Below are 17,245 nucleotides of genomic sequence, written 5' to 3'. Positions count from 1 at the left end.
ACCCGAATCACCCTTGATTCGGTTCGGATTCGGATTTAATCTGAATCTGAATCGATTCGGGGGGTAAAAAAGGGGCCCAGGGGCAAAATTTTGGGGTGGGGTGGTAGTGCCCAATGGGTGGAGTCTACCACCCCAATTTCAGGGGGATTGGGCAGAGGCCTGATTTTTTGGGAATATTTGAAGTTTTGGTGTCTTTGGGGCAGATTGGGGGCAGAAAGTGGATCTGCCCCAAAGGAGTGGGGTGGGCTGGTAGATAGTGCCTAATGGGTGGAGGCTACCACCCGTCCCCAATTTCAGAGTGATTGGGCAGAGGGGTGAATTTTGGTGAATTCTGAGGTTTGTCTTCATACGGTGAAGTGTGCTAAATTGATTACTTCCTCATATTCACAGTAATTGAGAGTGTGAAAAAGTGAAAGTGGGGTCATGAGAGTTGTCTAATTGAAAAAAATCTCATTTGCTATGATAGAATGAGAATTCACACCTCAGAAGTTTTTTCTAATTTTTTTCTAATTTTTTTCTAATTGAAAAAAATCTCATTTGCTATGATAGAATGAGAATTCACACCTCAGAAGTTTTTTCTAATTTTTTTCTAATTTTTTTCTAATTGAAAAAAATCTCATTTGCTATGATAGAATGAGAATTCACACCTCAGAAGTTTTTTCTGAGGTGTGAATTCTCATTCTATCATAGCAAATGAGATTTTTTTCAATTAGACAACTCTCATGACCCCACTTTCACTTTTTCACACTCTCAATTACTATGAATATGAGGAAGTAATCAATTTAGCACACTTCACCTTATGAAGACAAACCTCAGAATTCACCAAAATTCACCCCTCTGCCCAATCACTCTGAAATTGGGGACGGGTGGTAGCCTCCACCCATTAGGCACTATCTACCAGCCCACCCTACTCCTTTGGGGCAGATCCACTTTCTGCCCCCAATCTGCCCCAAAGACACCAAAACTTCAAATATTCCCAAAAAATCAGGCCTCTGCCCAATCCCCCTGAAATTGGGGTGGTAGCCTCCACCCATTAGGCACTACCACCCCACCCCACTCTTTTGGGGCAGATCCACTTTCTGCCCCCAAACTGCCCCAAAGTCACTAAAACTTCAAAAATTCTCAAAAAATCAGCCCTTTGTCCAATCCCCCTGAAATTGGGGTGGTAGCCTCCACCCATTAGGCACTACCACCCCACCCCACTATTCTGCCCCAGTCCCCACTTTCTGCCCCAATCTGCCCCAAAGACATGAAAACTTCAGAAATTCACCAAATATCAGCCCTTTGCCCAATCCCCCTGAAGTTGGGGTGGTAGCCTGTACCCATTAGGCACTACCACCCCACCCCACTCTTTTTGCCCAGATCCCATACTATGCCCCCGAACTGCCCCAAAGTCACTAAAACTTCAAAAAATCCCCCCAAATCAACCATGAACCGAATCACCCGAATTTTTTGTGCCCGAAATTCGGGTGATTTGGCTCGGGCCCGAAAAATATCGGGGGACATCGGGGGTGATTCGGTTCGGCCCTGAATCACCCGAAATTGCTCGTTTCGGGCACAGATCGTTCTGTGCCCGAAATTTTTTGCACATCCCTAATCTCCAACACCACTTCTCAGCGCCTGGTGCACCAGTTCACGACTCCCATCTCATGAAGTATCTGGAACTGATATTTTGGTAGTGGCTTGGTTAGTCCATCTTACACTGTCTCTTCAGTTGGGCAGTACTTCAACTTGATTAGCCCCTTCTCTTGTGCATCTCAAATGTAAAGGTGCTTTGTTCGAGACTTGACTTTTTTCCATAAGTGAGAGCTGAATACAACTTTGGTTGCCTCCAAACATCTCGGTAGGCTTTGGTGCTTCAATCCCAAAGTCCAGCAGTAGTTTGTGTATCCACACAGCCTCCTTGCACACTTCAGTGGCTGATATGTACTCTGCTTCTGTGGTTGAGAATGCCACAAGTGACTGCTTCCGGCTAGTCCAACTTACAGCTCCGTCTCCATAGAAATACAGATGTCCACTGGTGGACTTGGGATCAGCTTTGTCTTCAGCCCAATCTGCGTCTATGTATCCCAGTAATCTGGGGTTGCTGCTTGCTGGAATCTCTAATGTGTAGTGTGTGGTACCCTTCAGGTGTCTCCTCAGCATTTTGACTGCAGCACAGTCATTGTTGGTTGGTACACTTACTTTGCTGCTTAGGATTCCCACTGCTGCAGCAATAACTGGCCTTGTCACTGTGGCTATATAAAGAACCTTGCCAATTGCTTTTCTGTATTGGTTGTTGGTTGGTAGAGGTTCACTATCTCCATCATGCTTCAGGAAATTTGTATCCATTGATGTACTGACTTCATTGGCATCTGTCAGTCCCAGGCATTCTAGAAGTTCCTTTATTTTTTGCTTCTGGTTGAGAAGGAATGTCCCATCCCCTTCTCTTTCTCTTTGAATGCCAAGATTGTAGGAGATTCTTCTGAGTTCCTTCACCTCTATTTCCTTGTTCAGGTGTTGTACAATCTCGTGGCTGTCTTGCTTTCCTTCATATGCAATAATCAAGTCACCTACATAAGCCAGGACGCAAGTCTATTATTTGTTTCCGAATCTTCAATATAGGCAGGGGTCAGTTTGTCCTTATGTGAACCCCTCCTTGAGCAGCAGTTGGTTTAGCTTTTCATTCCATGCTGTAGCAGTTTGCTTTAAGCTAAAGATTATCTTTTAAAGTTTGCACACAAGCCTCTCTTTTCCAGGTTCTTCGAAGTGTGGTGGTTGCTGCATATGGATGTCTTCCTCAATTACTCCATGTAGGAAGGCAGTCTTTACATCCAAGTGCATCTTTCTGACTGCTGCTACATTGAGTAGTGTCCTGATGGAAGTGTGTTTCACAACTGGTGCAAATATCTCATCATAGTCTTCACCATATATTTGGGAGTATCCTTTGGCTATTAGCCTTGCCTTGTAGTTCTTTATATCCCCTTCTTCATCTTGTTTGATTTTAAAGACCCACTTGCATCCTACAGTCTTTCTTCTAACAGGTAGTTCCACAGGCGTCCATGTCTTGTTCTTGTGCAGAGATTCAATTTCTTCTTCTGCAGCTTTCCTCCATTTCTCATCTTTGTGGGCTGGCATCTTTTCAACATCTTGCCATGTGCAGGGTTCCTGTAATTCTTCACTCCTGGTCATGAGTGAGTGTCTTCTGGGTGGAATCCCTTTGTTTGACCTCTGTGAGCATCTCAGTTCTGGTTCAGGCTGTGCAACCCCTTCTGAATCTGGTTCTGCTTTTGGTTTGGGTTCACTGGCTGGCATGAGGTGTATGAAAGTCTGCTCACCTGATTCCTCATTCATCTGGATCCTTGGCCCAGCTTCTGGTACTTCACCTTTGGTTGGCCTTTAAGAACATAAGAACGGCCCTGCTGGATCAGGCCCAAGGCCCATCTAGTCCAGCATCCTGTTTCACACAGTGGCCAACCAGATGCCGCTGGAAGCCACAGACAGGAGTTGAGGGCGTGCCCTCTCTCTTGCCATTACTCCCCTGCAACTGGTACTCAGAGGCACCCTGCCCTTGAGGCTAGACATGGCCCACAGCCCTCCGACTAGTAGCCATTGATAGACCTCTCCTCCATGAAGTCATCCAAACCACTCTTAAAGCCATCCAGGTTGTTGGCTGTCACCATATCCTGTGGCAGAGAGTTCCACAAGTGGATCATGCGTTGTGTGAAAAAGTACTTCCGTTTGTTGGTCCTAGACCTCCTGGCAATCAATTTTATGGAGTGACCCCTGGTTCTAGCGTTGTGTGAGAGGGAAAAGAATCTCTCTCTCCCCACTTTCTCCACCCCATGCATGATTGTATAGACCTCTATCATGTCTCCCCACAGTCATCTTTTTTCTAAACTCAAAAGCCCCAGGTGTTGTAGTCTTGCCTTATAAGAAAGGTGCTCTAGGCCCCTGATCATCTTGGTTGCCCTCTTCTGTACCTTCTCCAGTTCAACAATGTCCTTTTTAAGATGTGGTGACCAGAATTGTACGCAGTACTCCAAGCGTGGTGGCACCATAGTTTTGTATAAGGGCATTATAATGTTAGCCGTTTTATTTTCAATCCCCTTTCTAATGATCCCTAGCATGGAATTTGCCTTTTTCACAGCTGCCGCACATTGAGTCGACACTTTCAACGAGCTGTCAACCACAACCCCAAGATCCCTCTCCTGGTCCGTCACCGACAGCTCAGATCCCATCAGCATATACTTGAAGTTGGGGTTTTTCGTCCCAATGTGCATCACTTTACACTTGCTAACATTGAACCTTATTTGCCATTTTGTCGCCCACTCCCCCAGTTTGGAGAGATCCTTTTGGAGCTGCTCACAATCTGTTCTGGATTTCACTACCCAGAAGAGTTTGGTATCATCTGCAAATTTGGCCACATCGCTGCTTACCCCTGCTTCTAGATCATTTATGAATAAATTAAAAAGCACCGGTCCCAGTACAGATCCCTGGGGGACCCCACTTCTTACTTCCCTCCATTGTGAAAACTCTCCATTTATACCTACCCTCTGTTTCCTGTCTTTCAACCAGTTAGCAATCCACACATGTACTTGTCCCTTTATCCCATGACTGTCAGGGTCTGGCCAACTGCCACGGAAGATCACGGGACAAAATGGAGCTGCTGAAACTGGATACGGCTCGGGAAGTTCGTCTTGAGCGGATTTGGCTGCACGCTGTCGACACCGAAGTTTGACGAATGTTGCTTTTCAGCAATGAGTAGAAGGCTGGTGATGTGATATATAGTGCAAGCCGAGAGCTCCCAGCTGGCAGGAATTCAAGGCTTATCAGCCCTCAGCAAGAGGCGTTTGCTCCTCCTAATAGTCTCTAATTGCGTTCTGCGTCTTGTGAGCCTGCGCTGTTGTGGAGTCAGTGGTGTTTCATTGCATAGCTCCTCTTCGGATTGGTCTTTCACGATTTCTGCTGTCTCAGGTTGTTGTGCCTGCTCTAAATCATTAGCTGGATCTACCACAGCCATTTCATGAACACTGACAGCCGGGCTCTGCCCCTCAGACACTCCTGAATCGGCTGGAAAGTTGACAGCTTCCCCTTCCTCCTCGCTGTTGGAGATCGAGGGCGTGACAATGACAGCTAAGTTTCCTCAGGAGTCTTTGATTAGGAACTTTGTCAAAAGCTTTTTGGAAGTCCAGATAGACTATGTCAACTGGATCACCTTGATCCACACACTCGTTGACACTCTCAAAGAAGTCCAAAAGGTTAGTGAGGCAAGATTTACCTTTGCGGAAGCCATGCTGGCTCACTCCCAGCAGGGCCTGTTCTTCTAGGTGTTTTACAATTTTATCCTTGAAGATGCTTTCCATCAATCTGCCTGGAACGGACATTAGGCTAACTGGCCTGTAATTTCCCGGATCGCCCCTGGATCCCTTTTTGAAAATCGATGTTACATTTGCTACTCTCCAGTCCTCTGGTACAGCGCCCGATTCAGGGATAAGTTAAATATTTTAGCAAGGAGGTTGGCAATTTCACATTTGAGTTCTTTGAGGACTCTTGGATGGATGCCATCTGGCCCTGGTGATTTGTTAGCTTTCAGTTTTTCCAGACAGTTTAGAACATCATCCCTTGTCACTTCTATCTGACTCAGCTCTCTAGCCTCCATCCCTAAAAAGCCTGGTTCAGGAACAGGTATATGCTCAGTATCCTCTGCCGTGAAGACAGATGCAAAGAACTCATTCAGTTTCTCTGCAACCTCCATATCCTCCTTAATAAACCCTTTCACTCCCTCATTGTCTAATGGCCCAACCGCCTCCCTGGCAGGTTTCCTGCTTCTGATGTACTTAAAGAAGTTTTTGTTATTCTCCTTGATACTTTTGGCTAAATGTTCATCAAACTCTCTTTTTGCCTCCCTTATTGTCACTTTGCATTTCTTTTGCCAGAGTTTGTGTTCCTTTCTGTTCTCTTTGTTTGGACAGGCCTTCCACTTTCAGAAGGAAGTCTTCTTCCCTTTTATGGCTTCCTTGACGGTACCCGTTAGCCATGCTGGCATCCTCCTGGACTTAGTGGTACCTTTCCTCCTTTTGGGTATACAATCTAACTGGGCTTCTAGTATTGTGGTTTTGAGTAAACTCCATGCACTCTGGAGCGAAGTGACTCTCCTGATTTTCCCCCTCAGCTTTCTTTTCACCATACTCCTCACTTTGGAGAAGTTTCCTCTTCTGAAATTCAAAATGTCTGTGTTAGACATCCTTGGCGATTCTCTCCCCGCATGTATGCTGAATTTGATGGCACTGTGGTCACTGTTCCCTAAAGGGTCGATGACACTGACATCACGCACCAAGTCCTGGGTGTCACTCAGAATTAGATCCAAGGTCGCCTTCTCTCTGGTTGGTTCCATGACCAACTGTTCTAGGGCACAGTCATTTAGCATATCTAGAAATTTGACCTCTTTGTCCTGACTTGAATGTGAATTTACCCAGTCTATGTGTGGGTAGTTGAAATCACGCATAATTACAGCCCTGCCTCTCCTTGACACCTCCCTGATTTCCTCCTGCAACTCCAATCACTGTCGGCATTTTGATCCGGAGGGCGATAGCACGTCCCCAGTACCACGTTTCCTTTCCAGCCTTGTATAGTCACCCACAGGGTTTCTGTGGAGGACTCCAGTCCACTTAGGTTTTCTAGCTTGTTAGATTCTATCCCTTCTTTAACATACAGTGCTACCCCTCCTCCAAGGTGCCCCTCCCTGTCCTTTCTATAGAGTTTGTACCCAGGGATAACAGTGTCCCACCGGTTCTCACTGTTCCACCATGTTTCTGTTTTGCCCACTATGTCTATTTCTGCGTTAGCAACCAAACACTCCAGCTCACCCATCTTGGCTCGGAGGCTTCTGGCATTGGCATACAAGCACCTATACACTGAATCTCTCCCCTGATGTATGCTATTCTTTTGACTCTTTGACCTCCTGGCACAGGCTCCCGTCTGCTCTTTATGCGGTTCTGCTCCGTCCCCTTCTGTTTTATTTGAAATTTTTGCAGCCTCACACTTTAAAGGATGGCTTTTGCCAAACGGGATACTGCCCAGCTCCCATCGGCTGTTCCCCAGGTGTCATTTTAAAAGCTGCTCTGCAACCTTTTTTATTTTAAGCGCCAGCAGTCTGGTTCCATCTTGGTTCAAGTGCAGCCCGTCCCTTTTGTACAGCAGGCCTTGCTTGCCCCAAAATGTGTCCCAGTGCCTAACAAATCTAAACCCCTCCTCCCGGCACCAACGTCTCATCCACGCATTGAAACCCCTCAGCTCTGCCTGTCTTACTGTACATGCACGTGGAACAGGTAGCATTTTTGAGAATGCTTTTGGGGGTCCTGGACTTCAAATGCTACCTATCAGCCTAAATTTGGCTTCCAGGACCTCCCGACTGCATTTCCCCACGTCGTTGGTGCCGACGTGCACCACGTCAGCTGCCTCCTCCCCAGCACTGCCTAGGAGCCTGTCTAGATGCTGCGTAATGTCTGCAACCTTCGCACCAGGCAGGCAAGTCACCGTACGGTCAACACGCGGGTCACAAACCCATCTCTCTATCCCCCTAATGATCGAATCACCAACTACAAGGAGGCCCCCACCCCCCAGAGGAGTATCCCCTGTGCGAGAGGATATGGGTTCATCATCCACGGAAGGGGTCCCTTCTAAAGGAGCATTTCCCTCTTCCTCAGACCGATGTCCTCCTTGCCCAAGACCTTTATTCTCCCTGACAGCAGAGGAGCTACCAGCCCTGGAGTGGGATGCCTCTATCACATCCCTGAAGGTCTCGCCACATGCCTCTCTGTCTCTCTGAGCTTCTCCAGATCCGCCACCTTGGTCTCGAGGGAACGGATTTGTTCCCTGAGAGCCAGGAGCTCCTTGTACCGAGCACACACCCATGACTTCTGCCCATGGGGCAAATAGTCGTACATGTGGCACTCTGTGCAACCTTTCCCAAGAATATGAGGGATACGAGGGAGGGATATGCACTTACGTTCTCTTCTCCACCAGGCTCCTTGTGCTCCTTGTGCTCCTTGTGATCGCAGGGGCTTGTTCCAGGCTCACCCGCACACTTCCTGCAAAACTCCTGCAAAACTCCTACGTCCTGTTTGCTATCCCTGTTCGCTATGCTCTGTTCGCTGTGCTCTCGGGCCTTCGCCTTATATGTAGAGTCTCCCATCAAAGTACACAACATTGCAAATTTCAATTTCACCAGTTTCAACATTAAGTTGAAATAGCAACTGTATCCTTTTCCTCCTAGTACATATCCACAGAGTACTCCTTGCTTACTCCTGCAATTCAACTTGGTTCTCTTTGGTTTTGGCACATATGTATATACTTCACATCCAAATACTCTGATATGCTTTAGGCTAGGCTTGTATCCAAACCACAGTTCAAATGGTGTCTTTTCTACTGTTTTGGTTGGCAATCTGTTCTGTAAATAGCTGGCAGTCATCACTGCTTCTACCAAAAACATATTTGACAAATCTGCATCTTGCAACATGCATCTGGCCATTTCTAGTAAAGAGCTATTTTTCCTCTCTGTCACAGCATTCAATTCTGGTGTGTATGGGGGTGTAGTCTTGTGTTCAATCCCCTGTTCCTTCAGGAATGTTTTCATGTGATTTGGCATGTACTCACCTCCGTTATCCAACCTTAGTCTTTGAGGCTTTCTTCCAGATTTGTTACTGACCAGTGCAACATACTCTTAAAACTTCTGAAACATTTGGCTCTTCTCTCTCAGGATATAAACATACGCAAATCTTGTAAAACCATCTGTGTATGTAGCGAATGCAACCTTTGCTGTCTTCCAATGGACCTCAAACATCCCTGTGAATCAACCGTAGGGGGCTCTGTGGCGCTTTCTCCTCTCTCTTATGAAAGGTAGGCTTCACAGCTTTAGCAGGAAGGCAACAGTCACATCTGGATGCAACCTCTCTGCATGGCTGTACTTCAAAGTCTTTAATTAATCCCCCCTTCTCGAGCTCATGAATAGCCTTAACATTACATTGAGCAAGGCAACGGTGCCAAAGTAGGCCTCATGACTTGTGGTTGCACCCTGTTGCTAGACTTGCTCTTTCATTTACTGAATCCAGTTCAAACAATCCACTCTCTCTTAGAGTTGCAGCCATAATCAAATCACTTCCATTTGTAATATAACAATGCTTGTCTTTGAACTCAGCTCTACATCCTTTTTCAACTCCATATTTCACAGAAATCAAATTATTCTCCAGTGACGGCACAAATAATGCATTCTTAATAGTAACAGCCACACATTGTCCATCTGGTAGTTTACATTGCACTATTGTAACACCTCTCCCCTCAGCAGAAAGGGATCTGCCATCTGCAAGATAAATTGGGACTTTCTAATCCTTATCCATGTAAACAGTTCAGTATCTTTCAAAAGATTCTCTGTTGCTTTGGAATTGATGCAGAATACATTTTTATTGGTCTCAATTGTGGTATTATAATTTTTAAGCTTGGGTTTGCCCTTTATATACTTCAGTTTATGAGAATCTCTTCCCGGTATGGAATTCTGATGGCTTTTAGCATCAAGAATCTTAACCCTCTCTGTCTCTCCTTTTGTCTTGTTTCTGCCAGCAGCAGCTTTCCTGGGCTTATCAGTGCAATTAGCATATAAATCATTGATTGATTTTAACTGTTTCATGATATTTGTGAACTGCCCTGAGCTATTTTGTAAGGGCGGTCTGAAAATTGAATAAATAAATAATAATTGGTCTTCACCTTTACACTGAAAACACCTTTGTTTTGTGTTCTCTGAGTGAGATGCTGTAACAAGATCGCCAAGAGGAGAAACCATTTCTTGCTTTCTACAAAAATGTTCAGCCAAGCCCCCAGAGATATATTTTAAGTTAAAAGATGCATCTGAAACTTCAGTCACCAATTTCAACATGAGAACTTTCAGGCAATGAGTTCAAAATGAATCCCACAATTGCAGCCTAACTGAGGTCTTTCCCCAAGTCTTTAAGCTGTTTTCCCAGATCCTGGATTTGGCGTATGTGTACAGTGGGATTTTGTCTCTCATTTAGCTTCAAGTTGCAGAGCTTTTAAATGAGAAAGACTTTATCACTGGGGCTCTTGCCATTATAAAGCTCATTCAGCCTTTTCCAAACTTCACTGGCCAATTCCACACCCATCAAATGAGTATATAATTGTGGACTTACATGCATCTCAAGAATTCCAAGAGTTTGCTTGTTTTGAGAATCCCAAAGCTTTCTTTCATCTGCTTGCTGCTCACTGGGTCTCTGTGTGTCCTCCAGAACACTGTCAAGTCCTTGGCTCATCAGTTAGGATTTTATCTGAAGTGACCAGTCACTTTCGTTTGAGCCATCCAGCTTGGGAATGCTGAGGCTAGTCTGGCTGGAATCCATGCTGTCTCTTTGTTACTGTAGCTGTGCCTTTATCAATTCTGAGATCAGATTTGAGTCCCCCAAAAAACCCTGTTAGGTGATGGGCCCATAACTCTGTCAGGGGTATTATTCAGTTGTATAGCAGAGTATTTCAGGAGCTAACTCACTCCCATGACAGCAGAAGTTAACAGGGTCTCAGGGGCAACAGCTTGTAAATGATAAGCATAGAGATTCATGTAAAGTTAAACTAAGCTACTTTATTCAGAAGTACATGATGATAGGAAAAGACCTATATCTAACAGCTGGCTACATGTTGGTCTGAGAGCGACCTATAGAAACATGGTGCTCAGAGAGAGAGAGAGAGCAAGAGAGCTAGAAGCATTCTGGGTAGAAGAAGAAGGAAGTCACTCCCAGGAAGTTCCTGAGTACATACTGCTTTGGGTCAGCACTAGCAAATTTCACAAAATCTTGCCAGATACAGACACCCATATACAACTTCAAGCATGATACCCATGCCTGAAACCCAAAGAGAGCTACTGCCAGGCAGTGAGGGCACAAAAAAACCAGACAGACCTTCTGAATTGGTATAAGGCAGTTTTGTATCTTCATATAACTTAGTCACATTTCCCTCCTCCTATGGGCTTGCAGCTTAGATATTGTGCTTTTGATGACTAATAATGTATTAATATTGCTCAGCTGCTGGTGGGTTTTTTTTTTGTGCTTGGGGGGTTGCTGGGCAGCATTTAGATTGTTAGCCCTTAATTAATGGGATTTAGTCATGTTTCATTGATTTCAACAACAACAACAGATATTTATATACCACTTTTCAAACCAGAAAGGTTTCCAAAGTGGTTTACATAGAGAAATAATAAATAAATGGATCCCTCTCCCCCAAAGGGCTCACAATCTAAAAAGAAACATAAGATAAACACCAGCAACAGTCACTGGAGGGATGCTGTGCTGGGGGTGGATAGGGCCAGTTACTCTCCCCCTGCTAAATAAAGAGAATCACAACATTAAAAAGATGCCTCTTTGCCCAGTTAGCAGGGGTGAGTGCTTAATCCAAGCTAACTAGTTGGAATGCTGCCTGCTGTATTTGGGTGGTTGGTTGTGTTGGCCATCCATGTTTTATTAATTTTATTTGTTGTGGTTTTATTTTATTCCTGTATGATTCTGTTGTAATTCGGGTTGTAAGCCTTCTTAGACTACTTTTTGGCAGGAAAGTGGGATTTAAGTCTGCAATAAAATAAGACTATGGAAGAGCAGGGATGTTCTTAGGCACACTATCCATTGCCCAGATGGATGCATTTACAATGGTTTGGGGTTCCCATTGCCAAAATTTGAGTTCCATTCTTGGCAGCCCAACAGATGGCAGATGCTTAGTGGCAACGCATCTGCCTGGCATGCAGCAAGTCCCAAGTTCAACCAATCTCTGGCATTGAGAGCCAGCGTGATGTAGTGGTTAGATGCTGGACGAGGACCGGGGAGACCCGAGTTCAAATCCCCATTCAGCCGTGATACTTGCTGGGTGACTCTGGGCCAGTCACTTCTCTCTCAGCCTAACCTACTTCACAGGGTTGTTGTGAGGAGAAACTCAAGGATGTAGTGCACCACTCTGGGCTCCTTGGAGAAAGAGCAGGATATAAAAGGTAAAATAAATAAATAAATTTCCAGGGAGAGTTGGAGAGACTCCTGCCTGAAACCTTGGAGAGCCACTGCCAGTCAGTACAGACAATACTGGGTTAGATGGACCAAGGGTCTGACTCAGTATAAGGCAGCTGCCTGTGTTTCTGTGTTCTTTCCTCTCCACACAGGTGACTAGGAGGGGTGAATATGTTGGCATCCAAAACCATCCCAACGTCATCACTTTGGGCATTTTGGCCAGCAATCCCAAACTGCTGCTTCCTGACCTGATGATCGTTGCCTGGGAAAAAGAAAACGAGACATCCAAAGAACTGCAAATATCTCGGTGAGACTGGAGCGGCCCCCACCCCTGCCATTTAATTTCACCGTTTCTCAGAAAATAGAACAAGCTGAGGTTTCCAGGCTAAATTCCCCCCTTTCCCCCCCTTCCCACACCCCCAGGTTGATCCCTCTGAGTCTAGTGGATATTTTCGTTCATGACCTGAGCGAGCGACGCCTGAAATTACATTTGGTGACGGGGCAAAAATACTACCTGCAGCTCTCTGCCCCCGAGGATGAAGAGGACTTCCTTTTTGAACGTTGGATTAGCCTCATTTACCTGTTGCGTGTGGCCAGTGGCAAGATCAGCACTCCAGTGAGCATGACCCCAAGGGGCTCTGCACCTCGTGCTGATGCCAAGCAGGTGAGTGTCCAGATTGATGGCCCCAAGCAAGAACTTCTTGAATGGGGGTGATCAGGAGCTTGACTGACCCTACCTTGCCTGAAACAGAACCATCCAGAAGGTTTTCTTCTCCTTCACCCTGTCCCACCCCACCCCACTATCAATTTCACCATCTGTCAGTTGGAGAGATTTGCTCCTACTCCACCCTAACCCCAACACTGCCATCCATCCCTTCTTATTTTCCATCCCGTGTATCTATAAGAACATAAGAACAGCCCTGCTGGATCAGGCCCAAGGCCCATCTAATCCAGCATCCTGTTTCGCACAGTGGACAACCAGATGCCGCTGGAAGCCACAGGCAGGAGTTGAGGGCGTGCTCTCTCTCCTGCTGTTACTCCCCTGCAACTGGTACTCAGAGGCATCCTGCCTTTGAGGCTGGAGGTGGCCTGTAGCCCTCCGACTAGTAGCCTCTGATAGACCTCTCCTCCATGAAGTAATCCAACCCAGCCATCCAGGTTATTGGCTGTCACCACATCTTGTGACAGAGAATTCCACAAGTTGATTAAAAGTACTTCCGTTTGTTGGTCTTAGAGTTCCTGGCAATCAATTTCATGGGATGACCCCTGGTTCTAGTGTTATGTGAGAGGGAGAAGAATTTCTCTCTATCCACTTTCTCCACACCATGCATGATTTTATAGACCTCTATCTATCATGTCTCCTCGCAGTCATCTTTTTTCTTAACTAAAAAGCCCCAGGTGTTGTAGTCTTGCCTCATAAGAAAGGTGCTCTAGGCCCCTGATCTAGGCACAGCATTAAGAACAAATATGTACATTTACATATTAGGGCTATTCATACTACCCTAAACAGTGTCAGAAGAGCGCCCAGCCAGGCACTCCTGACTGGTGGTCGTGTGTCTGCAAAGATCAAGGTAGGAGGAAGGGAAAGTGAACTTGTGGGAGCCAGGGAGCCGGGTAGGACACAGACTTGCCCAACTCACATTCCATCCCCAGCATTGTATCGAGAGTAGATGAGAAGCTGCCCTATCCAGCTCCCGGCTCCCACAAGATCACTCTCCCCTCCTGCTGCCTTGATCTTTGCAAACATATGGCCACCAATCAGGAGCATGCAAGGCTCTCCTGCCCTGGCTGGGCGCTCCTCAGTTTAGGGTTGTGTGAACAGCCCTAGCATGTTACATACAAAAAGAGAGTGAGAACAAAGCATGGTATACAACCTGGAAACTCTCTTTTCTTTATGGACGAAACTGCTGGCAAACCTTCTACCTCACCCTGCTGAAAATTTAGTAGGATCACCGGGGACTTGATAAAATCACCACGGGGAAAGATCTGACCCACAAGATGTGTCCCAGCTGACCATTCTTGTCACAGACACATCTCTCCCTTGCCCCTCTCACCCTCCATTGCTGTGCATCTGATTGTCCTACATGTCTTGCTCTGTGTTCCTCTGGCAGCACTGGCTCCCAGCCGTCATGGTTCAAGATTTTCAGCAGCTCAAGCAGCATCCAAGCCAGGCCAGTTCCTCCTATGAGAACCAAACCTTCACGTACGTACCTGCTCTGCTAGGCATCTTGGGACTGGGACGCCGGGGATAAATGATACTAGAACTGCTTAAGGCTGATTACATCCACTTTCCAGCTTATGTATCTAGATGGTAGCGAGAGAGACTCTGCTACAGCCATTCACATTACCAGATATACATCTCTATATACCTGTGTGTACAAAAGGAGATGGCATCCAACATTTCACAGATGAAAATAGAGGTGCCCTTGCATACTTGTAGGTTACACACCTCTTCTCTCACCATGGACCACTGCCTGAGTTGCCTCTCCATCCTCTATCATAGGGGCAGGCAACCTGGGCTCTCCAGTTATTTCTGAACTACAACTCCTCCCATCATCCCCAGCTTGTAGCTGGGGGTGATGGGAGTTGTAGTTCAACAAAAGCTGGAGACCCCAGGTCGCCGACCCCTGCTCAATTACATATTGGTGAAATATTCCTTCTTTATTTGCTGTATTCATGTCCAAGCTTCTTAAGCAAGTGTTTCATCTTCTTTTTGTGTTAGTGTGTATGCCCTCTAGGAGTTTACATATGTGTGTTTTTTTTAAAGCTTAAAATTGTTGAATCTCATAATGGTCCTGGTTGTAGATATTCTCAAACTCATCCAGAAGCATTTACTATCTGGATAGATAGGTTTGTGCATGTGCGAGGCAACAAGTCCCCCCCCCCGCCGACCAAGTCCTGCTGTGCTGCCTCATTGTGGCAGGGGGGTGTCCCTGTTTCACACATGGGACCTTTACTCCCCAGGATGGTGAATACCTCTAACATAACACTTTCCGTTTTCTTCAAAAAGAACATCTCAGACTATTGTCTCTCTCCAGCTGAAAACCTGCTGGCTTGAAGATGGCTTGAAGATAGAGAAATTATCTTTTACTATATATAATTTTTGTGGAGTGGGGAGACAGGATCAGATGGGAGGAAATGTTTCTGCCATGATTTTGCACTGGGACAGCTACTTCAGGAGTTATAGGGTAAAGGGGGGAGGAGGAACCACTTGGAGGTTACTTAGCAACTACCCAGGTAATCTTTCTCTCCAACCTATAAGAACCTAATATGAGCACTACTAGATCAGGACTGAGGCCCATCTAGTCCAGCAGCCTCTTTCCCACAATGGCCAACCAAGATGCCTCTGGAAAGCAGAAGATGAAGGCTTTTGCCTTTTCCACTGCTGCTCCCCTACATCTGGCATTCAGAGGCATCCTGCCTGTGAACCTGTGAGGCAGCATTTATAGACATCATGACTAGGAGCCATTGATAGACAAATCCATGGAGGTCAAGTCTAACTACATTCCTTCTGCTGTGTGAACTTTTTGTTCATTCTTTCAAGGGTTAAACTACTTTGTGAACCTTTTGTTGAAAACAAGCAGTATATAAATATCCTTAAAACTAGTGGTCATTTCCTCTTGTGGCAGCAATGGCCATAGATTAAATATGCACTGCTTGAAGTATGGCTTTTTTTTGGTCCACCCTACATTTCCAGCCAATAAGTGTCTTTGAGTGATCCCTGATTCTAGGTGTGTGTTAGTGTGTGAGTGGGAGGGAGGGAGAGAGGGAGAGAACTTCCCATCCAAATTTCAGGCAGAAAGGTGTGGAGGTCTCTATGAAGGTACTCTAGCCATGAGCCACTTAATGGCACAGCAGGGAAATGACTTGACTAGCAAGCCAGAGGTTGCCGGTTCGAATCCCCGCTGGTATGTTTCCCAGACTATGGGAAACACCTATATCAGGCAGCAGCAATATAGAAAGGTGCTGAAAGGCATCATCTCATGCTGAGCAGGAGAGGGCAACGGTAAACCTCTCCTGGATTCTACCAAAGACAACCACAGGGCTCTGTGGTCGCCAGGAGTCAACACTGACTCAACAGCACATTCTACCTTTACTCCAGCCACAGTCACTCTGGCTAGTTATGCCACTACGAGGAATGAGGATATTGCCACCATTTGGCACCTCCAAAGTCATTTTAGTTTGGCCAATGTATGGTGGGGGTTGTGCAAGAATAGTTGTTTGGCCAAGTTCTCATCTAGGTTTTTCCATTGCAGACCGAGTATTTCCATTGCTTCAAGGCAGAGTATCCTAAAACCAGGTAAGGAATGGAAGCTCTTCAGGGCCAGGGCCAAGTCCTGCTCCTGGATATGACCGAGGTGCGCAGGAAGCAGCTGCCTCACAGCCAGCACAACTCTCTATGGGCCCCCCTGCTGTGGTGAAGCAGCTTGTGAGGCCTAGACACAGCTGAGCACCAGGGTGCTTTCCAGACTAGCTGCTCAACAGCAGCAAGATGCTTCCGTTCAGGCAAGTTGCATTCGAAATGTAAACAGCAGGGAGAGCAGTCTCGTGGAAACTGACAACCCGAAGAAACAGCAACCTTTTTACACTGGATGTACGACGTCCTAGCTCTATATTGCAGCAATTAAATTTGAAACAAGGCATTGGAAATGTGAACGGCACCCTGCTGTCCGCATAGGGACTGCAGTGTCACGACGCAGGAAGTGTGGAAGCACACTTTCGAGATACGATGTGACCAGTGTTCCCTCTAACAGGGATTCCCAAATGCTGTTGACTACAACTGCCATAATCCCCAAGCAAAAGCCATTGCAGCTGGGGATTCTGGGAACTGTAGTCAACAACATATGGGAATCCCTGTTAAAGGGAAAGCTGGACGTGACCTCATTGCAGGGTCTAATGTGGAAAGCACCCTGGAGAGGAAAGTAGGTGGAGGGTGTGTGTTTGTGTTTGTGTGTGTCCCTTTCAACACCAGTTCTTTCACTATTCACAAAAGCCGCCTCCTCACCAACAGGCCCCTCTGCTGTCTTCACTGCCCTGCTCCATCCTGCCTTTTCTTTTCTTTTTATCCCAAAAGGGTCTGGAGGATGCAGTTCTCAAGGAACACTTGGACTCTCCACCAATGAGGTAAGGACTGAAAAAGAGACCAATATTTCTCCTTCTCTAGATTTGTAATCCCAATTACCTCAGAGAGAAGCCAGTGCCTGGGGTTGGCACAG

General features: G+C 46.2%; 1 protein-coding gene across 4 annotated transcripts in view; it reads left to right on the top strand.

Annotated features, from left to right (window-relative positions):
- Positions 1-17,245, top strand: part of GARIN5B (golgi associated RAB2 interactor family member 5B) — a 29,942-nt gene that overhangs the window by 896 nt on the left and 11,801 nt on the right. For 2 of the 4 annotated variants that reach the window (XM_053263103.1, XM_053263101.1), the window contains exons 2-6: positions 12,182-12,336; positions 12,453-12,693; positions 14,141-14,232; positions 16,286-16,329; positions 17,104-17,153. In XM_053263103.1, coding sequence (XP_053119078.1) covers positions 12,182-12,336; positions 12,453-12,693; positions 14,141-14,232; positions 16,286-16,329; positions 17,104-17,153 — 582 coding nt within the window. Of the gene's footprint in view, positions 1-10,802; positions 10,952-11,480; positions 12,017-12,181; positions 12,337-12,452; positions 12,694-14,140; positions 14,233-16,285; positions 16,330-17,103; positions 17,154-17,245 lie in introns of those variants that run through there. The other 2 variants (XM_053263102.1, XM_053263104.1) reach the window with 2 other exon arrangements.

Source organism: Hemicordylus capensis, chromosome 6 (assembly GCF_027244095.1).
Source record: "Hemicordylus capensis ecotype Gifberg chromosome 6, rHemCap1.1.pri, whole genome shotgun sequence".
In the NCBI taxonomy this organism is placed as follows: Eukaryota; Metazoa; Chordata; class Lepidosauria; order Squamata; family Cordylidae; genus Hemicordylus; species Hemicordylus capensis.
Note: the sequence above shows the minus strand (reverse complement) of the source record. Positions and strands in the feature narration are given on the sequence as shown.